Genomic DNA, 24,318 nt, shown 5'->3' on the forward strand with positions numbered 1-24,318 from the left:
AATGAATTAGGTTTAAAAATAAAAATCTGGATTTCATACATATGATAATGTAGCTAGTTCCAATTTTAGCTTGTTTAAATATGGTATATCTATATTTTTGCTAAAACCTTATGTAGCTTTTTGATAAACCTTTAAAGATAATAAAAATGTGAGATATGGAACATGTCTTTGCTGATTGCCTGCATCTGGAGTAAGTGATAAATCATATGAACATATTGTCTATACTTAAAAATGTCTGCATATTTTTGTTTCAGTATAGGTGAGCTCCATTGCCTGTTAACAATTATTCTTGCAAATGACTGAGTGGGAAGATGCTCCTCAGGTTAAAAAACAAGCCCAGATTAATTTAAGATCCTTTATTTTTATATTCTTCAACTTTGTCATGCATTCCAGCATCAGTACTGAATAAAGTGACACCAGTAGTTACTCCTCCTACTTTGAAGATATTGAGACTGTGGTTGACACCTAACTGACCTTCACATGGCTTGATTCTGTGCCAGAGCCACTTAATATTAAGTGCAGGGGAAGGAAAGAGGGAAAGGGTGATGCTTGTTGTTTCCACATTGTTAAATAGGAATTCTCCGCTCTTCACATGAACACAGCTGAGACAACTAGAGTGCTATATGTGAATAGGTGTAAATATGAAGGCTTGTTCCTGTAAACTGTAGTACATACATACACTTTGACAATATTTTGGACACCCATATGAAAACAGCAGGAAGGGAATTTTGAGTGGAAAACTATGGGTGGATGTTTGTTGTTAGACTTACCTTATGACCTTTCGGGCTGCCTATGTGTTGGCTGTAAATACAGGAGATTTTGCTCAATAAGCCTCAATAAGAAGTGGGCCAAGCCCAAGCTACAGAGATAGCACAGGGAGGAGATTATAATATCTGTTTTGATTTATGAACGTGAGGAGCATACCATGTATGTCATGTTTTTTGATCGTGTGGCATCGCACAATTGCGATTACACCCACTAAACCGCCACATCCTTTTCAAATTATTGAACCCGTTATGCAAGGCTATGCAAGGTTATCAGGCACAGGTAACTGATAATAATAACAATAATTAAAAAAATGATAATAATGAACCACTGACACCAGAACAGTGTGAGTACAGTAGAAACTTTATTAACAAAATGAAGGCAAAGCACAGCTTAAGTTAATTTCTAGCTACTTGTCAAGAGCTAAGTGCCAAATCACCACCACGTACTTTCCAAATCATGTGTTTACACAGTGACTGCATAATATATATATTCCTTTATGGGCTTTCGCAACATGAACAGCAGTTAAAACTCTTTAAATAGGCTTAAATAGGCCGCACACGGTTAGGACACGACTCTTCGCTTTCAGAGCAGTTTACTTTCAGTGGCGCATTAGCATGATGCACAATACAATTCAGGCAAAGGGGCTGCTCGTAAGTAGTGACCTAGGATCAGTCTCCCCACTTCATCCATTTGAAAGTAAAAAAAAAAAAAGAAAAATCAAAAAACAGACTGGTCCCAGACCAGCACTTAAGGTCACTCACTTTATAACATACAGTGGTACAGTAGACTACAGACAGGACAGTATGGCTGCAGGGTAGGCACACCAGTGCTGCCCTCTAGTGGGCAGGAGGCTACAGCATATAAGCAGCACCGTTGCTCAGGCATAACTTTAGGCGAGTGCCCACTGAAGGATGCTGGTATCCTTCCCTCCAGTAGAGACCAGGTGACTATCATCATGGAGAAAGGCAACATTGGTCACGTGGCTGCTGTGCCCACCATATACATGGCTGGGTGCCTGGAAGCAAGCATTGGGGGGAAGGGGGAGGGGTTAGATTTTACAGACTGAATTAAATTTCTACAGCATGTGTTAATGTGTTTGCACAGATGAGTACAGGAAGCTCACCCTTGGATGAGAACAGGGGTTAGAGAACAAGTGCACTTTGCCGAAATCATCGCCTGTGGCCAGCACACCACGGTCATTTGACCTGCAAACAGCATTGATGTCGGTGCCATCAGCACCGTCTGGCCAGATGCCTAGCAACATGAGACGGAGAAAAATATTTTCACAGTTAGAGCACAGGTAGGGTATTAAATATAAACTAGAACTCACTGATATTAGAAGATAGGTTTCCTCACTTTAAGGAGTAAAGGTTGATGTAATGCGTAAACCTTATAGTCCATATATGGAAATTAAGTTAGTCAAAACATAATGCATTTACATATGTGGCCCAACCCACTTGTGCTGAAGTTATAAGGAATATTTTAGCCTGGACTGCTTTTACTATGAGGAACAATACAGGGCAGCCAATTAGAACAGCGGTTATAAACATATATCCTCTAGGGGTACTAGGGGTGTAACAATGCATGAAAAAAAAAAAACATAATATCACAAGGCAAAAACATGACATGCATCATGGAAATGTCACAATGCATTTTGGAGCATGGAAATTTTTTTTATGATAACTACTGATATCTGATTCAAAGTCTTTGAACAAACTGCAACCTCTACAATGTGACGCTCCAGACTCCTCACAACTTTAGTCTTATTGGTAGATTATGCGGTAGATAGTAGTCATTTTTATTTATTCAGATTATTGAAAATAATTTATTTCCAATTTTACCCGATTTTCTAGCCAATTTTGAAGGGCGATTACCCAATCTTACCCCCCACCAACAGATGCATTAAGAGTGATGTTGGAAATAAATCAATAGATCAAATACAAAGATCAATTAGGACAGTAATTTTGAAAACCACATAGGAAAAACAAACAAACAAACAAAAACATTAAAATTACATGGCTGATTTGAGAGAAAGATATGCTGTACTTCATTCCGGACACATTACAAAAGGCCACCTGCTAAGGTTGGGACCCAGTAGCCCCCACCAGACACTTAATATGCAGTCAGAGCCTTTAAATGCGCCAGATTACAACGAGAACATTATTAAAAATTAGAGACTGATTAAGGTATTATGGTATAACATAATTTGAAATTAGTTTTTTAGTTTGTATTTAAAAAATAGCTAAAAAAATTATTGAATATTACGTGTGCCAAGATATGACTCACCGAAGACACTGAAACTCAGCACACAAGTGGAAGTGGCCCATTCCAGGTTGCGTACTACGTCTGCACTTGTAATGTGTTTCCCGCTGGAAGCCTCCCCTTTTGAGCAGAGACCATACAGGTTAGAAAATCCTTATCTCAATTAAGTGCTGTGAAAACCTCAGGGTGACAAAGCAACTCACAGAATAAGATCTCATAATCTCCTGAGTTGGTGACAATGTACTGGCTGTTGGTGGACCAGTCCAGGTGGGTGACAAAACTGGAATGTCCCTGGATGGAAAGACAAGCCAAAGTGAATACAAAATAGAGGCTATACAAGATTAAAGAGGCCATGTTCAAATTGTTCAACAGAAATGACTCACAGTGCATTTGCCAATGCGGCTATATTTTCTCCCATTCTCAGTCACAGAATAGATGTAAACAAAGTTGTCATGGGAACCCACAGCTAGATATGCTCCATCTATGAGAAAGAGTACTGGTGATGAATACAAAGCACACCCTGCCCAGTGCACGCTGATTTGAATGTCAGTGCGAATGCAAAATGGAGGCTTGACTTGTCTGAATTGCTTTGTTCCTACGCACTGATTGAAGCAGGGTTTTTTTTTGCAATTTAAAACCATGTTCTGAAAAGTCTGCAGACCTGGAGAGTACTTGATGACTGAGATGATTTCATTGCCATCCGTATGCATAGAAATAAGGTCCCTGGTGTCAGTGTCCAGCACCAACCACCTACAGGAAGGACAAAGATAAGAAATCATGCCTGCCAGTGCACACAGTTAAATAACAGTATAAATAACTATATGAAATATGACCAATAACCTCACTAGTATATTCATCTAAAAGGTATGGATAACAATGTACTTTTATAATAGCAAATATATAAATAAATAATAATAATTACAAAAAAAAATAATAAAAAAAAATCAGTATATCAGACATGCACTTTATGGACAAAAGTATTGGGACATCGAAACATTGTCCCTACAGGAGCATTTATGACATCCCATTCTAAATCCATAGGCATTAATATGTAGTCTGTGTTGCTGTGATTCCTAAATGCTTCCACTTTTCAATAATAGCACTCACATTTAATCGTGAAATATGTAGGAGGGAAGAAATATATAAATAAACTATAAAAGATTTAAAATACACATTATACATATATACATTCTCCATATATTGTAGTTGTCACATTTTTTGAAGGTCAGCTTTGAAGGGTTTCTGGCGTTTTATTTTTCATTTTATTTTGTAGGTAGAAGTACTTCATGTACTTGTTTTGACTACATGTTGGAACCCTCATGTTCAGCCATACCTTGCAGTCATGGTGCCCACAGCAAGCACAGTACCACTAGGGTGGAAGCCAGCGGAACGACCAGGGTCCTGGAAGCCAGGGTACATCAACAAAGATGGGTTAAAAATAGAAAGCAACAGCTATACTGACAATGCACCTGGTTGTGCTAGTTGTGCTAGTTCACCAAGAGTGTCTCTCCAATCTGTAGGTGCTGGGAAAGCTACACAAGTTCTTCTGCCAAGCAGTTTCAAAATACTTTAAGGCATTGTTTGGTCAGTCATGCTAATTTTGCAAACAACTAATAAAGAAAATGATGCAAGTACAAACATCAATGGTCTTGCTCCACAAAGGTTGGTGGGAGTTGGTGTCCCACAGGTGGACCTGCTTGTCTTGGCCACAGGTCACAAACTGCTCAGTACTGGGGTGCACGTCCAACCCCCACAGCTCATCTGTGTGACCCTGTCATGCAATGTACAGAGGGAGACAGGCCAAGAAGTCCTTAGTTTGTAAGACCTTAAACTATACTACACTTTTATAGAACATTTTTTTACATTTCAACTGTACCTGGACAATGGGCAGGAGAGTACCAGAGAAAGAGCCTTGCAGAATGGCATTTCTGGTTGTGCCAACAAACAGTTCATCTTGTTTTCCCTCAGCTAAAGTGCGGACAGGCCCAAAGGCCTCAGGAACCTGGACAAGGACAAAAAGAAAATTGACATCCAGCTTTTGTGTCTGTAGAGTTCTCTAATACAAGGCCTGGAACAAAATATACATCAATGGCACATTGATATTTCTGGGCAGGACATTAATTGGGCTGGTAATTGATACTATTGATACTACAACCACAACAATAAAATAAATTTAAGATATATTTTAGCATTGTCAAAATTGTATGTAATGTTTATATGAAGCACAGAAATGATCCAAGTATTGTGGAAATTGATTTAAATAAAGAGGAGAATTGGTGGATGATCAAAATTGCTGAAGGCAACTGTCTATCTGGTCTAATGTGAAATGAAATCTTTTTGAAGTCACATTGTCATCTACTTCTGGCCTGTGTCTAATTGTGCACACAATCTGAAGAGGCACTCTGTGTTTTAGAACAACAAAGGTGATTTTGACACTGCGTTTCCTATAAAGGGTTTGGAGACAAATTGCCACTTTCACATTTATAGACAGAGCACTAGATACAAGTACCAGTAGTCAGTTGCATGATGAAGCATGCTTTTGGGATCTAATGGCTTTGTTTACACTTGGATTGTTTCTAGACAAAGGAAAATCGTCATTTTGGCTCATGCAGGGACAAGAACACTACAAGGAATCCACAGGCCATTGTCTTCAGGAATAAATGTTTATATGCAATAAAGTTGCTGTGAAACATCTCTTTAAAATCTTCAGGACATGGCTCTAAGGGAACACATTTGAGAGTATTAAGAAAACCTATAATAAAGTCAGTTTAAGCCTTGTTAAAAATACTGCAGTTCATTAATCTATAATAAAAGCAAAGCTTAGTCTGAAGTTTACACTAAGCCCAGAAAAGAAATCCTCAGAGAACAAGATTTTTATAATGAACATAATCCATAAACAAGAGAAATGCATTTGCTGGAACAAATGTTCAGTGTTTACTTTCACATTACGTAAACAATAAAAACTTGACTTGGCCAAGACCTCCCCTCTTAATTGAGTATGCAGATATGCTCATAGGAGAATATATTTTTTCCATTTAACATGAACATATTAAGTTATTTTATATTGATGGAGTCATCTACAGAAGATGGGCTTTCTGATTGTATGGGAAACTCTCTGTAATAAATATACACACATTTATTTGTAATATCCTCACCTCCATCTCGCTCTGTTTGTGGTATTCATGGTCCCACAGCACCACCTTGCGGTCTTTCCCTCCACCAGACACCAGCCGGCCATCCTTCAGTACACACACTGAGAAGATCCCGCCTTCATGGGCTCCTGCCACCACCTGGCTGATTTTGTTACCACCTGTCCATCAAACACTGCCATCAAATCACAGATCAAGCAGAAGGTGGTTCTCCACCAATAACATTTGAGAAGGTAATTTGTTTTGCAAATGTCTTTGTTTTCTGGCATAAACTGAAATGGTTGATGGCTGCTTGCAAGCTGTCTTTAACATATACGGAATGGAATAAAATACATTCAATGGAAATGTCACCAAACTACACACTCTCCTGAACTAAATAAAATCTCTGCAATTGGATTCTAAACATCCTGATAAATCAATCAATCTCTGAACCTTTGGAAACCTGTTGCACTAATATAGTACTTTGTGTTTTTCCAAAAAACAACTACTAAATTCAGGAATGTTAAACTCGTGAACAACTGCCACAGGGAAAAGTGGAAATCTTAGTTAATTAGGTTGTGCAGCCCTAGTGTACATTTTATTGCTCTTTTTAAATGTGTACAACTACTAGGTGTGTAGATACAACTATCTGCAATACAACATGGTATGTTGTTACATTCCTAGCAGGTACAAAAAGTAAGGCAACAAAAACACACATAGATGTCTTCAGCATGCAGACATTCCCAACCTTTAGCCCAGATATAGATGTTTCCACTGGAGTCCCCTGTTATTGCGTCTCCATTTTCAGCAAAGGCGACACACAGCACATACTTGGGTTTCTCGTGTTTCTGAAAAAATAAACCAAAGAACCAGTTTGAATAACACAACAGAGCAGCAACTTAAACAGAGCAGCTTAAAATATCCACATGTATCCAACTATTAATCTAAATGAAAGCAAAATTTAAAATGGATTCAACCACAGGTGCAACTAAAACACAATAATTCATACAAACAAATGATTGATGTTCTGTTCCTAAACATTCATGAGACTCAATACTTGTTTTCTCCGGTAGGAGAATGATTTTTGATCTCCACAAACCTCAAACAGTCCCTGTCGCTTGGTGAGAGTGTTCCCCTCCATAGTCCAGAAGTTGAGGTGGGACTTCCCACAGGTGACAATCAAGTTGGCTTCCATAGGGTGAAAGACAGCACCCAGTACAGATTCATTGGAGCACTATATGGTGAAGAACAGCAGATGGCATCTCCTTAACTTTCAATCAAAATGAAGCCTTCCCATTTAATAAAGTGCAGTCTCTTACAATCACAAAGTAATGAAGCACTCTCCCTTTTTCTTATATGAAGTGGCCTGACATTAAGCAACCTACTTTAAACTTTAATTCTGTTTGTCTAGTTAAATGGACCAAAGAGCCATAAATGCACTGGTTTCTCTGCTCTAATGAACACTGAGTAAAGGCCACTCTGGCTAAACATGCCTTGGGTATGCTCGGAAATGGTCAAGTCACGATAGGTTCCTCACAGACTACAGCACTCAGTGCAGAAAAGCAGCAGCCACTTTGCATTCATCAGTTCCCACTTCTACCAACCTATAGCTGAGATGCTTTTTCCCCCTCCATTCTTATTTCATTAGCACTAACCACAAACGCTACAGGTTTAATGCACTTAGATAGATAAGAGCCTTCCCTTCTCTCTCTTTTGGTACAGAATAGGTGTCAGCCAACAGCCCTCACCTTCACATCAGCAAGTTGCTTCTCTTTCTGCCAGTCCCAAACAGACAGGATGTGGTCATTTGCATCATCAACCGCACAGAGATGAGCGCCACCATTCTAGAAGTGTTAAGAGATGTGTCAGTGTTAACCAATTCATTCAATGTACATTTCTAAATATGAGTGTAATAATGTATGGATCTGAATGTGGTGATTTGAATGAATTAATTCTGGAATTATATTTATTATGACAAATTATAAATTCTTTGTAATAATATTCATTAGTTCAAGCAGACAGGACAACGCTGTGTAGCGCTGCGTAACCCGAGACACATTTGTGTAAAATCCTGTAATATTATTCTACCATGCCAGACCACATGGTTCTTTCACTCTCGGTGACTGTTCTGTCTCTCCTAGCTTGTGTCCTTCAGTGGTGGCTCAAAATGCAAATTTCACTTTCCGACTGCAGGGGGAGCCCAGGAGCAAGAAATTACAATTTTTCATGATGTTGCTTTAAGTATCATGATATTGTGATATTAATGCTATATGATTGTGAAGAACACTCACACATCTTTATTACAAAAATTCTTTATGGAACTAAAAGCGGTTAATCTATGGCATCGTTTATGGACTTCCCTTGAGCATCTTTATTTTTAAGAGTGGACCTCAAATATTATTTACATTTACAACTCTCCTAAATTTTAACTGAACAATTAGTCCTTTAAATACAACATACCGACTTGGAAAAGGCCACACAGGTGACGGCACGGTCAAACACACCCATCCCAATCACATGCAGTGTGTTCAGGCTGACCGAGTCCCATATACGAACATGTGGAGCCAAAAGCTTATGAAAAAGTATGAAAACATTAGTTAGTGAGCACTAAAATGCCTCAAATACTGTTTTTGTGTGGATTTATGGAGTAAAAGCATGTCTAGAAAAGCATTCACATTTTTCTTAGAAACTGATTTACTACTGTACACAGCTCTTTAAAAATCAGACTGTACAAAACAAGCCTTACCTTGCCATCTTTAGATGTTCCAGCAACTTGCCCTGTAGCTATGGTGACCATGTCTGGATGGACAGCCAAACTACAAAGAGAACATTGTGGTGGTCAGTAGAGATTTCTGCTCCCTCTTGAAGGGACATAAATCTTTTTTTTATTCAGTAGACAAACAGGCCATCTAGTTGTATTTATTCAACCTTTTAAACAAATCCACCACCAACGTTCAACACATAGAGAGAGATTAATATTTAAAAAGAAAAAAAAGGTACACATCTTTAGGAAACCCACTATAATAATCTACACACTATACGTACAAATGTGTGTGGACACCACTAATAATGAATGCATTCAGCTACTTTAAGTGGCATCCATTGCTGACACATATAAGCTAATGCACACACACAGCTTGTCTAGACCCTGTGGAGAAGTATTACCAATACAACTGGACTCTCTGGAGCAGATAAACATTAACCTTTTGGCACCATGTCTAATGTCAGGTGTGGGCTTGAGGGGTATAAAGCCCCATAGTACTGAGCTGTGGAGCAGTCAAACTGTTCTCTGGAATCCCAATACTTTTGGGACAATAAATGAGTGGGTGTCCCAATACTTTTATCCACCCAGTGTAGGATATCTCTGTTATAGAATGGACTTTAATGACACATGCAACACATGTAGATTAGATAAGTGGCATCCCGTTTTAATAAGAAGATAAGCCCAGGTTTTGCATTAAATAATCCTATCTAGGTGGTCAAGCACAAAAGACAAAGAATTCAATAGACAACAGTCATAGATTCCAGTCCAGGGTTATTTGAATATAGTTATCTAGGAGATAGGAGTCTATTGTATGATGTCATGAATAATAAGGAAGTACTGGGTCTTGGGAATGCAAATTAGGTCATAAACCAGCTTCACATCCTCACTCTGGTGTGCATGGATAACAGTTGTGGATTAAAAAGTGGAGCTTGGTTGATAAAGAGCTTTGATAAATGCAGAACACTTGTACACCTTTAAGTCATAATAGTGAGGTTCATTTGCATTAGAGAAAGGAGAAGATCATCATCATCTCTGACGTTATGAGAACGTTTGGTTAAAAATCTTATTTTATTCTTATTTATTCCCCTCAGCCCAAATGAGATCAGTAAGCACCCCTCGCTCCAAACAAGGGCAATGGTGCCTGTAGGTTACTTCTATTTTTTGCACTGGAGCTATGAGGCTAATGCAGCTAACAAGTAATGGAATGTAACACCTCACCTCAATGACCATGAAATGTTAATTTTTTTTCAATAGAAAACAGTTGGTCAGACAATGTCCCCTACAATGAAACCACACAAGTATGTCAGAATGTAAGCATGTTCGTGTGCTACTAATTGGTGTGCATAAACTTTCATCACCTGTTAGCTACATTACACTTGTAACTCCAGTGCAAACCTAAAAAAGCATATAGTGCCTGGAATCCTAGGAATGACCCACTACATTATGTAGATGTTTACCATTTGACATCATCATTGTGTCCCAGGTAATGCCTCTGCTGCTGTTCCTCCACATTATACAGCACAACCACGGAAGCGTTAAAGTAGACAATCTCTCCAGTGGGAAGCAGGTAGAGGTTGGAGCGGCAGTCTCGGCCCCTGTAGCCATACCTGACCAACTGTGCTAAGGAACATGATGCAAAACTTTTGGTAGAAATAAAGTGTGGGTCATATACGTTTCTGCTGTTTCTGTACAGTTGTGTTCAGAAGTTTACCTACACTCATCATAGACATTTTATATATTACACATATACACAAACAAATATACATATTTGGTTAAATTAACACCTTGATCAGACACTTAGCAGCCATTAAAAAGCTTCTGGCAGAATTGTGCTTTATCTATTCCATAACTACCTTTGATGTGTGTTTGGAGTCACTGTCCTGTTGGATCCCTGAGATCGTCCTCCTTCTTCATTATTTCATCCACCTTTGTGCCGCTGGCTTAACCACCACACTTAACGGTATGTAGAGCATGACTCACCATTACTAGTCCAAACTTATCTCTCGTCATTGTGGCCAAACAACTTAATCTCAGCTGACTGAATGTGCTGATTTAAACCTTGAATGTGTTCAGATTACACAGTTACAGTGGTGTTCCAACTAATTCCAGTTAATAGCAGGCCTGTGCACTGCTCAGCTGAGGGTGACAGTTTATGGCTTCTTCCAGACCTTGGCAAAGGGGCTACACCTCCTAATTTACTTAAGTACAACTGTTTGAACGGATGATCCTGGAATCAGCAATTGCTTAGAAGTCACTCCAGAAGGCATTCTAGACTTAAAAACCTAGGATCATCTTCTCAGATCTGCACTGAGCTTCTCAGTCTTTTCCACTGTACTGTGTCTTGTCCAGTCCAATGAGCGCTGGCAAATGAACCCTTCAGAGAAGCGACCAGCTGGCTACATAATGTGGAGGCTGTGTTGATTTCAGAAAACCCCATAAAAGCTTTTTTCCTATTAAAGTTGTACACTGTACACTCATTTTACACAAATCATTTAAAGCCCAATATTACCATGACGTCCATGTCCATGATGAGTGTATGTAAAGTTCTGACCCCAAACGTTAATATCTAAAATGCACGTGAAATAGATTGAAAACAGCTTGAATGAAGTACACTGCTTAGGATATAACAATGAAAATAGTATACAGAGACCATATGCCCATGTTACAGCATAAATATGTGAAATACATCATAAGTCACAGAGTCATATCTATCAAGGATACACCCACTGAAGTTTAAGCTTGCGCTCAGGTAGCACAACCTTGTGGTCAAGGCTGTAGCCGTCCCTCAGCTGGTCCGGAATGTGCATGGTGACAGGGCGACCACGCAAAAACATCCTCACATACCCATCCTCTGTTCAACAAAGGACACAGAAATGAGCTGTAATGCAGAGCGAGTGGTTAACTTTTGCTATCCGCAATGATGATGTTAGACCATTATCGTCAGGCATTTTGACATTGAACATAAATATATAATAAACTCAAAGATTTAAATTCTCAAAGCAGTAATAGCCCATTATCCTACAAGCCTCTCTTGTTCAGGCCATGATGTCAAACCATAATGGTTTTCTCTGCCTCTTTTGCAGCAAGTCAGCAAGCCAAGCTAGCCTATTTTTTATGGAACCTCTCCCATTCCCTTGGGACTGAGTTAACCTTTCAGCATGATCAAATAAAACAGCATTCTGGCAAGACAAAAGCTCTGTAATGGGCTAATTAAGAATGTATATCACCTTAAACCAAGGGCAGTTGTTGATTTTGCCCTGACTGAACACTCTACATTCATTCTTTTTCCCTGTTCAACCAACTTAACAGTATATAATTTGACTTAATGCAAAAAGATAATAATAATGATAGTGTTTTATCTCCACTTTTGTTATCACTATCACTAGAGGCTTCTGGCACTAATATCATTGGTTGCCAATACAGAGCCTACTAGTTCAACAGCAACAGCACATTTGATTCCTATTGTATTTGTGTATGGCGTTGACCCAGCAGTGTCAATACATGAAAGAGCTGAGGGCTACTACTTGTCTGACAACTGCCAGTGTAGAGATTCAAGGTCGAAGCAAATACTTACTGTGCACAAACTTACCAGCATTCAGGGTACACTCTTTGGACTTACTGAAACAAAGCAAAAAAGAATCTTCAGTCATTTATGCTCCACATCATCAATTGTGATATACAGAGGTTATAGGTAGTATTGAATTACATTTGCACAGTGAAACTAAGTATGTTTAAATAATAGTACCTTAACTAATATCTATATATGACAGGAAAGTAATCTACACATTTTGGTGGTTCAGCATCTAAACTGATTTGCTTTGGCCAACATCTCAACTCTTTGAGCCCTAGCATTTCATTTTAGACCAAAAGAAACAGAATAAAAACTTTTAATAAATGCCAGCTCTGATGCTGATAGATGTTGGGTGTACTGAGAAGCTCTGCTGCATATGTATGAGGCTTTTTCTTCTGTCTTGAGCCTAGTTTTTTTGTTTGTTTGTTTTCACAAGGATAGTTTACTTCTACATCAGTCATTACTGCACTAAAGTAACATTTGTGGGTTTATAAACTTATGTTGCTTTATACAGCTCTGATGTTTAATTCATGTTTTAGAAAAAGTGCACAATGTGAGATTCATATAATGAAGCAGAGGTTTGTACAGAGTTGGAAAGTTGAGTTAGATCAGCTTTAACTTGTCAGCAGTGTTTTTGCAGAGGGTTAAATAATTTAGTAAGCTCATCCTTTATTGCTGAGCCTGCCTAGCTCCATTCATAAAGCACTAATGTGCGGAACAGCTGAGCATGTGCCAAACCAGGACAAGGGGAAAGGGTCAGTGAAAACTTCCTATAACTCTCAAATGCAAAATGCCATTGTTATATACAGGCCTATGGGGAAATTCAAGAATTCAAGAGTACTTTCAATAAGAAAATGCCTGGAATACACACACATGCACACTTTACTACTAAAATAATCATTATTATTATGTGTGCATTTGCAGAAGTGTATGTGTTAGGATGTCTGTCTACAGACTCACACAAACTGTTTTCCCCTATGTCAGTGGAAAAGTAATAAGGATGTCAGTTTGATTGACAGGCTGCTTCATCATAACAGACACAGGTGGCACTCGCTGACACGGCAGCACTCCGCAAAAGACCTTAATACTGCACATCCTGCATTCAGAAGCTTTCCTTTACAGAATTTTGAAAAAGAAAGGCTCTGTAAAATAATACATTTTCAACACCGGGTATATTTGGATGAAACCTGAATTAGGAAACAAGAAAGCTTGTGGGTGGTGAAACAGAAATGGTCTTACAATGGGGCAACTGTTGCCTTTTCCAAAATTAGGACAGTTGGCCTGGAATTATGTAAACCATAGAAAGCCCTCAATTAACGCAAAGCTTCAATCAGAAAAGGCCACAAAGAAGCGAGCGTTCTTCCCACAGCCTTTTCAACACAGTGCCGTACAGTATAGTGCTGTGAAAAGGAAAGGAGTAATTTTGTTCATTTGAGACGCACATTTCAGAGTTTATTTGAAGATGAAAACAACTCAGGTTGTGAGGAAGCAAGGCTTGGGATTAGCATAGCTAACATTGAGCACAAATATCCTGCTCCAATTGACTTGATATCAACAGAGAACATATGCAGGATACTAATGCATTCAGTGAGTGCTCTCATATTACAGTATGTTTCCCAAGAAGAATGCAACATATGAAGACCTTACAGATGGTAACACCGAAGCAGTATAGTACTAAAAGATTCATTATTGATAAAGATAAGCTGATGAGACACAAAGCAGTTAATTAATACAAATAAGGCTGCTTGTAAAAAAAGGACAAAGTATACTGACACTGAAACAAAACCAAACGAGATTCTATTGAACATTAGCTTGGTTTATTCTTTCCCACAGGACACAACGAGTGCAATTTGCGGCCAACGAGCGTGTGGTTCTGCAGGGAGCCAATATGCTTAATGCAATGTGGCAAACCGGGGGTGGAGGGGCAATCAATGGTCAATCAGCAGAGAATGCCAGATCAGCGGTTTACTGAGGCGTCCACTGGGCATCAATTGTTGCATGCAACATGCATGCTCTCGGCATATGTGTGGCATTATTTGAAGCAGGAAAATAAAAACAGATGGCAACATGCACATTTTTGTCTAATGACTCATGTGTAGTTGTTTAAGGCTCTTCATAAAGACAGTTGAGACAGTCATGCAAGTTGTCAACCACAAGCAGGGATTTCAGAACCACAAAGTGGATGTTTGAAGTCTCTACAATATTGAAGGAGGAAGTTTTGCACACAAAAAACACTGTATGACTAGACACTTAGTAAACCCTTACATTCGATGAGACTATCCAATTAAAAAAAGTCAAAATATACAAGGTCAGAAAATGAGTCTTCTGAAGGATGTATCTTTTGAAAGGCAATACGTGGCACTACAGATTCAAAGTAAACAAAACAGCTTCATGTAATTTAAAAGAAAGCAGATCATTTTCTATGCATTTTCACATCTTTAAACTGGTGAGGCAAAGAATTACAAAGTAAACAGTTAACTCCCTGAAACATAGATTGGGCTTTAGTGTAAGGCTGTTGTAGGTTTAAGTGTGCCACCATTAGCCACCATTTGTTGGTGTACAACAGTCTTCAGTTTTGGATATTCAAAGCATGTTGCAGATCTACTTTACTTACATTTCCTATGGTTACTTTTAGGCATCTGGAAACAATATAACAAAAGCCTTAAGCTACTTCAACAGCATGCACCTAAACCTGCAAAAACCTTCCAAACTGCCAAAAAGCTCCCTGTTGAGAGCAAGCGGAACCTAAAATACTTTAGAAACATTAAAAGCAGAACAGAAAGAGTTGGTTTACCTGTTTGATTTCTTCATTGTGCTTTTTTTCCTTTTTATGTAATGAACAGAGCTAGCGGGACTTTACTGAAACCTACCGACAGGCAGCACAGAAGTTCCTTGTTTGAGAGAACTTAAGCTCAGTAGGAGTGTGACTCTCTTCAGCCAATGGTAACACACTTCCTCACTCTGCATGACTGCCCCTTTCCAAAAGAACACACCCACCCACACTTCAGAGCAGTAACATGAAGAGCTTAGTGAAGGTGGGAGTAAATGATCTGACAGGGTGTTGGCCCAGCGACTGCACAGACCTTCCATGTGTTATTGAAAGCTTTATCTCAGGGCATCATAAACCTGAATTATTCCGCAGGATAATCTCCTGTGCAAACAATCTGCAGGTGTTCAGATGATGCGTCTGATGTGGTAGTTAACTCTTTATGTGACTAGCTTGCATAAAAGGTGGAGATGGTTTGTGAAACCTGATCCCCATCCAAGGTTTTATGTTGCACCACAGTTGCCAAGTGACAAGCTACACCCACATTTGTGCTCCACCTTATATATGAGACAACAGGAACCACTGCTGGAGACACATAATCTGTATCCTTTGTATACACATTTTCACTGTACTAATGTAGGCAAGGGCGATTATGAATATAACATGTTATTGACATAATATGTTAAATAAAATAATAATTCTTTTAAGATGCTGTAGAAAAACACACTACAGTGCTTTTAACATAGTCTTCGACATGTCTTTAAAATAATGTCTTTAAGGCAAAACATGCACCTGGCCAGTATTACGGTAGTGCCCACAATATGCTCAGAAAAGCTAATAATGACAATTATTCAATCATATCATCATAGCTTTCCCAAAACTGTTGCTCTCAATTATTGCATGGTTTCCTATAGGAACAGCCATCATCAAATGCCAACTATCAGAGCTGGTCTGAAGAACATAATGCAGGTTTAATGATGGACTGGATAGCTTTGTGTTCACCTTCAGCTCTGGGGTCTTCGTTTAAATGGACAGTGGTGTATAGTATATTTTTATCTGTCTTGACTTGTGGCAGCACCAACATAGTCCGTTTGAGTCAGCAGTGGGGTTCAGCCAAGAGAAAAACATGAGCATGCACTCTTGTCATCACAGCACCATGTCACTTTTGTGAGGGACAGAACTCAGCAGCTTTCTGAGAGATGATGCTTTCATACAGGCCTCACATTCTCATTCAAACTTGGTCAAGACATATTTATGTAATATTAGCTTGCATATTTCCATTCTGGAAAAGAATATTTCATTACACATCCAAGCACAGACAAATAAACAATTTTTTAAAATTTATTTATTTGTTTATTTACCAGGGATAATGCACTTTAATTAACATTTCAGTTTCCATGTCAATGTAAGTTTTAATAATGGCCAAAAATCATTGTTTTAGCTACTTTTGATTTAGGCTACTTTGATGTTTTTTTTCTAAATGAATAATCATTGGGCCTTGTTTACCAATATCTGTAACTGTGCAAGTGGGCTTTAAGACAAACAAATTTCAGTTTAAAAATAACATGAATATTTCACCTAAATTTCTCAGCTTGCTATGAGGGGACATATTTTCCTGGGGAACTGAAAGCAACCCAAAGCCACCAGTGGACTCAATGCACTAAAGTTAACTGAATCTTTCAGCTCACAAACACAGAGTTACATTTTTGACTGAAGCAATGAGACAAACATGGAGACTGAAGTTACAGTATGCACTATGGGAAATGAAGTGTGGTCTGAGTATGTGATTACCTGTCTCTTTTCCCACAGGTAGAGCTGCTGGTTGAGGTGGTTCTGCTGCGCGAGTCTGCCATCTCTTTCCTGGCTGTGGACAGACGTTCTGTGGACATACTTTTTCTGACAGATGAGCAGACAGGAAGAAAAACACCAAAGCACAGAATCAGAATGAGCGCATTTATGATCTAAAGGAGCTTATAAGCACAGTGGAGATTTAAGGAAAGGAAAATACAGCGAAAGATACAGAAAGATTTAGACAAGGTTAACCCAACTACAAAATAAAACAACTTCCTATGTACCGTTACATACATTCTAATGTTAGTCTCTTAATACTTTAAGCCATCAAAAACATTTTAATATCAAATGATAACAATGTATTAATTTGAAAATAATGAGCAACATGAATATATTTTCCAAAGCTGACTGAAAGGGGACCCAGGTGCTTCCTTTTATTTGGATAAGAAAATCACAGACCCAGCAGGTTTAACCGCTTTCAGTAGGCCTTGAGGCCAATGTAGTAGATTTCATTACTCAATACTGCCACCTTATGGCATGATGGAGGCAGTGATACAGCAGCACCACCACCACCACCATCAGAACCATCAGCAACAACAAAATACTACTACTCTTACTACTACTACTAGTACTAATAAACTAAATAATTATATACACGATATGTCCAAATGTTTGTGGATACCATTTCTAATGAATGCATTCAGCTACTTAAAGTCACGCATATTGCTGACACAGCAAAAAACAAAAAACACACACACACAGCTTGTCTAGTCCCTGTAGAGAAGTATTGCCAATAAAATAAACATGAACCTATTGGCACTATGCCTAATTCCAGGCGTGGGTTAGAGGGATATAAAGCACCCCAGCGTTGTATTGACACATGTATTGAACCAGTGTCCATATAGTGTAGAATAAGAGTAATTAATTAATGTATATATTGTCTCTGTCGCACACTTCAACATAATGCCAGCTTTACAGGAGAAGGAAAAAAAACTTTGTCATTGTCATTGGAAGGGAAAAAAATTATGTTTTTGCGTGATAGTGACCATAAAGTATAGTTTTTGTCCCTTTCTGATTTTCTTATCCATGATTATCTATGTGAAAAAGTATCTGTCCCTTAGATTACGAGATGCAGCTGACTGAAAGCAACCAGAGTGAGGTCGTTTTTAAAAGCACACTATGGGACCATGGATAAATGAAATCCACTCTTACCTTTTGATTGACATCATCACCTCCTTTTTAGGAGAGGAGGGGGAGGATGGGTAGCCCCCCAACCTTTTTTGCTGAACATAACCATTGGTTAAAGGCTTGGAAGGAAGAACTTGCAGAATCTGACGAACTGAAAGCGGAACAGGGAAAATCAGGCGAGATAAGCAAATGAGTAAGTCTGGTCATTCAGCTTTTTCTGTTTTGCATATAACAGTTAGCCTGCTAACTGCAGGATGAACATACAGCTCCTACGCATGCCAGGAACAAAAGTGCAGACAACTACTGAACTAGTTATAAACCACTGTCCCTTTTGTTCTAACCTACATAATTACTGCTGTCCAAGTGTGTCTGTGGCAGACTGGACCAAAGCTCAGTTGAGACAACAAATGAAGCGGTCACCACAAGGCCCTAACCTTTGGTGGGGGCGGCTTTCTTGCTGCTGGACTGTGTGAGCTCCTCACAGCAGCCCAGTCTTCGCAGCGCGTCTGCCAGAGCAGCTTTCAACAGCTGAATCTCATCCTCCTGCAGCTGGACCCTCTGCTCCAGGTGAGACAGGCGGTCATCCATCTCCATCCCACTGCCCGCAGACAGGTTATCATCTGAGAAACAGAGAAAGAGAGAAAAAGAAAGATTCTAAGTCTTGGCTAAGTATTTGCCAAAAACTCCACAAACGTTGAAGCAATACTTTGAAATATATGAGTGTGTGCAAGCGCAATCTAGGTCAGAATATGGGCAAATGTAAACTGTAAATCTGTGGGGATTATTTGAAGAGATTAAATGCTTATATATTAAGAAGAAAGCCAGCTGGCAAGGTTTTGTGTACTCGGAAAAAACACTCCATTGTGATAAAGGTCACAAATATTGCAACACATATCATTAATTTTATCACCTGTAGCTCTTCACAGTTACCAGTGCAAGTCTAAACTGCAAGTCCAATACTGATGAAAAAGTCTCATTTACTTTATCAGAGGCCTACTCATAAAGGCCTACCAGCTTGAAACAATAGTGAGTCAGAAACAACAGCAATGCTGATTCATCCAACACGCGGAGGAAACAGGAGGCGTGTTTAAAAAAACAAAACAAAACAAAAACAAACCTCACACAATTATTATTTAGCTATGCATTTCATTCCATCCATGATTATGACATCTATTGAAAACAAAACTAAAAACAACATATAGAGGCTAAAACAACAGGTATCCTTAGTTGGTCTCAGAGAGCACAGAGCTTTCTTGTTTGTGATTCACACCCAAGGGAAATGCACTGAGCTGCAGGCTATGTATGCATATCCAACAGACCCCTCTTTAGTGTTTGCACCTGCTAACACATGAGGATCACAGCTGGGAAACAGCTTCAGCTGGTGGCAAGCATGGCAAGAGAATACAAGAATAAAAGTGAAGGAAGAGGGGGTACAAGGTGAGAAGAGAGGAGGGGATGGGATAGGATGGGATGGGATAGGAGAGGATGGGAGGGGTGGGTCAGTGAGGAGGAAATGGTGATGCAGGAGGACGAAAGAGGTTAAGAGGAAACCGGAGGCTAGCAATGAGCGAGCTTGCTGAAATATTCATTAAGAAGCGACTCCATTCCGCTTGGCTTTCTCCCCCTACCTGCCATTTCAGTCTGTCAGTCAGTCAGTCAGTCAGTCAGTGGGACAGCCGGTGGGCTCTACTCCGCTCCAGCTTTCTCCCTGGGGGCTTCGTGGGGGGGTGCTTAGCAGCAGCTTCTCTCGCTCTCCTTTCTCTTTATGCCTGGTTGATTCTTGATTCTGTGCCTGGACCTCCCTCCTCTCCTTTCACTCCTGCCACCACCCCCTCCCCCCCTCAAAGCCTGTCTGTGCCGTCGGCAAAGAGGAGTGCTGTGTGTAACAGGACGCTGCTTTTCGTAGTCGTCTGCTATGCAGCAGGGTTATGTGACTGCTGCTGGCCAGGGCTGAGAGGCTTGGCTAGAGTCCAGATACAGTGGCCAGGCACTACCAGGAAGTGCAGTGATCAGCAGTCCACATCCATACAGCATCCTGATGTAACGCTCACTCTTTTTTATTGATGCTGCAGGAAGGGCTTTTATTTCTCTTCATGTTATGATACAGAGAATGTAGCATGAGATGTAGTTTTGCGAACAGAGAGACATGAAACTGAAAAGATATATCGGCAGTGTAAAACTGCAAGGCCATGTAGTTGCAACCACTGTGAAAAAAACATCTATAAACAACAGCATTCAATGGGAAAACAGATGCAAAAAAATTGTAAAAATAAGTCAATTCAATTAAATAATGATATAAAGGGCTGACATCCAATCAGCTTCTTGATCCTATTAAATGTATGCATTTTGTAGGTGTGAAACAATTCAGTGTATTGTATTTATTGTTGTACTGTGGAAAGCATGATAGCTAATGGCTAGTGTGTTAGCTGCAGTCTCACATATCAGCTTATGGCTACCTGTTAGATCAACAAGCACAGCTGTTAGATGAAGCACAGCTTTTGTTAAATGTTTTCAGCCCAAACTCTACCGTGTTGTTCTTTAATAATGCTAATTAAATGTAAATATGAACATATGCATAACTCATTTTTGATTTTCGATAAAGGCATGGAATTCTTGATACCACTGCATAATATCAAAATTACTATGAATTTCTCATACTCATACAATTTTTTTTATTATCCAAATAGCGTTGTTATTGTACTGGAAGTACTTTAAAAGACCCATAATGTGCTTCAAAAGCCATATACCAACATATTAGGTTACGTTCTTTTTGAAATCCTATGAAAAAGTCTGTAAATAAATATTAAATACTGTAAATCAGGCATCACCAAACTTCTGCAATAAGGCTGAAGCAGACCTGAGTCCACTGCTTTAATCACTTGCTCTCAGTCTTCAAACAGTGGATTAGTTATATGAGGTGCTGCTGCTTGGTTTGAAGAAAAGCCTGTGGCCATATCGCCCTTTTAGCAGATAGGATTGGTGAATCATACTGTGAAAGCTAACAAATAGCATGTATTTTTTCTTTTTTATACTACCATTGTCAATACAGTATGCACATAACTGGCAGACCTGAAACCCCACTTTCATGCTTTCATTTTATACTGTTAAATCCGACCATCCATCTGTCATTCAACCAAACCATCTGCCACAGTGACCCAGTACTCAAACACTGCTCAGAATCATCAAACACTTTCAAAGAGACGTGCTGTTTCACATTTGCAGTATATTCATAACTGCTGGTTTTTGCACTTCTCAAGTTTATAATGTGCCACAATTACTGTGCGTGTATTATACTATATTTTGGACAGACTGCTGCCCTGACATGTGGTGCCTTCACTTGGCAAGAAAATCAAGTTTCACTCTATAATGAAGTCTCGCTCTCCAAAAAGTCAATCAACAGTTAATTCAGCTGTTCCAGTTTTTAGTAAATTTAGTGAAGATTCAGGGAAATGCATTACATTTCAGGATTTGAATACAAGGACAATCATAAAAACAAGACAATTTTCATTGATTTTGCTAAATGTCTGGCTAATTGAATGGATAATATTTAATCATGCCAAAAATGAAACAGGAATTTAATTTAAAAAAATTTAAAAGAATGTAATGTTAGAATTTAGTGTCAGCACATGAAATGGTAACTGGTAATGGTCATGTTGCTTGTTTGCTTGTTGCCGGAGACATTGTGCCACCCCTCCTCTGGTTTCTATCTCAACCATTGTAAAGAAATCTCATTGTAAAGAAGTCTACTCTACTATGAAACATTTCACAACAAACCACTAAACCACCATTGACTTTGACATTGTCTCACATTATTTAAAACTATTTATCCTCCAAAAGGTCATTTTTGATATTGTGAAGGTTATGCAGCAGCAATATCTGCCAGGGTTACATTCTCCATGCCTGACTTCATAACATTCACTCTGTCTTATAGTTAGTCTCAAAGTTGCATCTAGTAGTAACTGATGTTACAAAATACAGCAATGTACAAATATGTATAATATATATATATATATATATATATATATATATATATATACACACACACACACACACATTGCTGTATTTTGTAACATCAGTAACTGATGTATTTTGTAACTGATGTTACAAAATACAGCAATGTACAAATATATATATATATATATATAAAATATACACACACACACACACACACACACACACATTGCTGTATTTTGTAACATCAGTTACTACTAGATGCAACTTTGAGACTAACTATGAGACAAAGAATGAATGTATATGTATATATATATATACAAAAATGTAACCAGTACTGTACTGTTTTGAAAAAGGGGGTTATCAGTAAGTAATACTGCGACAGGGCTGAACAGAAAATAAGGCAGTACTAGGGGATACTAATGAAAAATCAATGTAGCCTCACAGGGCTGGGCAATATTACAATGGTTATCCTTACTGTGATCAATTACCTTACAATATGCATTTCTCAGCATTGTTTCATTACAAAGAGTACATCATTGGCCTAACTAATTAGATTTAGTGCGGTGCATTGCTGATTATTTATTGCCCGTTCCAGAAAATATTGAACATTGTGGCATATGTGTCTCACGAACATTTCCAAGTGTGCTGTTACATTTGTGCCATGTCTCCTACCCATCACACTATTTTTCTCTTCCTTGAAATGCAGGCAGTTGACCAAGACATGTTTGCTGTCAGAGGTTTGGATCTTTAGAGCTAAACGTAGCTCATAGAGGTCTTTGCCACTGAAAAATGGATCTTGGGGCTCACAGGCTGGTAATGCATGGTAGCTGCATTAGCATTGTAGCTTCAGAGAAGACTGAAGAAGCAAACCAAACACGTCTTGTCTGGCTGGCTGTGTCTGTACTGTGTCAATTGTGTGGGTTTTATTTGTGAATCATTCCTTCAGTAAAGGGCACAAGGCACTATCCCATAATATACCAACCACACTGGGGGGAATGACAGCTTCCAGGCCTATACCATACCCATACCCATATCACAGGCCAAGTCACCACTCACCTTTTTATCTAGAACTGACAGTTTTACTCGCCGTCGTTTTACCAAAACCTCTAACATAGGCTAAACCTGACCTCCAGTAATCACCTCACTTCATCTGGAGAAGTAAACAGGACTTTCATTTGGTAGCAGGCCAGCTAATCAGCAACCTATTCGCACACACTATCTCGATTATATGGAAATATGTTTCGTGGAATCAAGCAGTTTGCATTGAGTCCATGCAAAAATAGCCGTCATATAAACAAATGGAGTTATCTAGCACTAGTTTGGCTGTGTTTCTGAACAAAGTCTACAGCTGCAGTCGTCAATATTAGATAGCTATATAGAGGGTCAATGGTGTCTATATTCAAATGTGGCTTCGGTTTGTTAAATAATTATAAATAGCAGCTAATAGCTAAAATAATCGATTTTGAAGTAACTAGTGCAAGCTATACTGATTCATAACAAAGCCAAACCCCTGCACATCAACCCAGACACCTTCAACCCCTGACTTCAAACTTACCGTTGTAGTAGCGGAGGAGGAGAGAGCTCGTATCACACAGGTTCCCACACGACGCTATTCTTTCTGACATCTCTTTCTCTTCTTAAAAAAAAAAAAATCTAATCGACAAAATGTCGACAGAATTCTTTGTTCCGAGACGTCTGTCACTTCCCCAACATCTGAGGAGGGGGAGAAAAGGCTTCGACACCTTTCCAGGCTGCTGCTGCTGCTGCTGCTGCTGCCACCGCCGCTACCTGATCGGCGTTGCCATGGCAACCACCTCAGCGCCGGGTGCTGAACGCGTTGTTTTTCTTTTTTTCCATACCAATATTGGGACAAGGCCCGCCCCTCTTACCCCCTGATTGGCCACCGCTGTGCACGTCCTGTGACTCGGATTGGCTAATTGGTCACAGTTACAAGCAGTCCGCCAATCACAGTCGCTGGACAGGAGAACTGTCCGAATACGTTTAGAGCAGAGATAAGGTTGTGTACCCTGATGAAACACGAGAGGGGTTTTCCTCATGTGGGCGCTTAATCGTGTTTGTAACTTGAGGATTTCTGTATTTCAGACATGGATGCTGTGAGAATGAT

The 24,318-nt window shown here is 39.2% G+C and overlaps 1 protein-coding gene across 5 annotated transcripts; it reads right to left on the minus strand.

The window, feature by feature from the left end:
• Positions 1-1,107: 1,107 nt before the first annotated feature.
• On the minus strand, positions 1,108-23,979 carry eml2 (EMAP like 2). Of its 5 annotated transcripts, none has more exons than XM_072691888.1 (22): positions 23,749-23,979; positions 18,674-18,859; positions 18,264-18,390; positions 17,052-17,156; positions 12,512-12,540; positions 11,644-11,773; positions 10,380-10,529; positions 8,905-8,974; positions 8,619-8,729; positions 7,907-8,002; positions 7,258-7,392; positions 6,907-7,006; positions 6,186-6,340; positions 4,907-5,032; positions 4,670-4,801; positions 4,364-4,431; positions 3,692-3,780; positions 3,414-3,511; positions 3,234-3,321; positions 3,055-3,150; positions 1,892-2,022; positions 1,108-1,783 (listed from the first exon to the last, which is right to left on the minus strand). In XM_072691888.1, the coding sequence occupies exons 1-22, from the start codon at positions 23,816-23,818 to the stop codon at positions 1,658-1,660; spliced, it is 2,418 nt and encodes an 805-aa protein (XP_072547989.1). In that variant the 5' UTR covers positions 23,819-23,979; the 3' UTR covers positions 1,108-1,657. The 5 variants fall into 5 exon arrangements, with proteins under 5 accessions (XP_072547989.1, XP_072547988.1, XP_072547990.1 ...); XM_072691887.1 differs by having other exon boundaries at positions 12,497-12,540; XM_072691889.1 differs by lacking the exon at positions 23,749-23,979 and adding an exon at positions 19,868-19,950 and having other exon boundaries at positions 12,497-12,540.
• Between the last annotated feature and the right edge of the window lie 339 nt (positions 23,980-24,318).

Source organism: Salminus brasiliensis, chromosome 11 (assembly GCF_030463535.1).
Source record: "Salminus brasiliensis chromosome 11, fSalBra1.hap2, whole genome shotgun sequence".
Taxonomy (NCBI): Eukaryota; Metazoa; Chordata; class Actinopteri; order Characiformes; family Bryconidae; genus Salminus; species Salminus brasiliensis.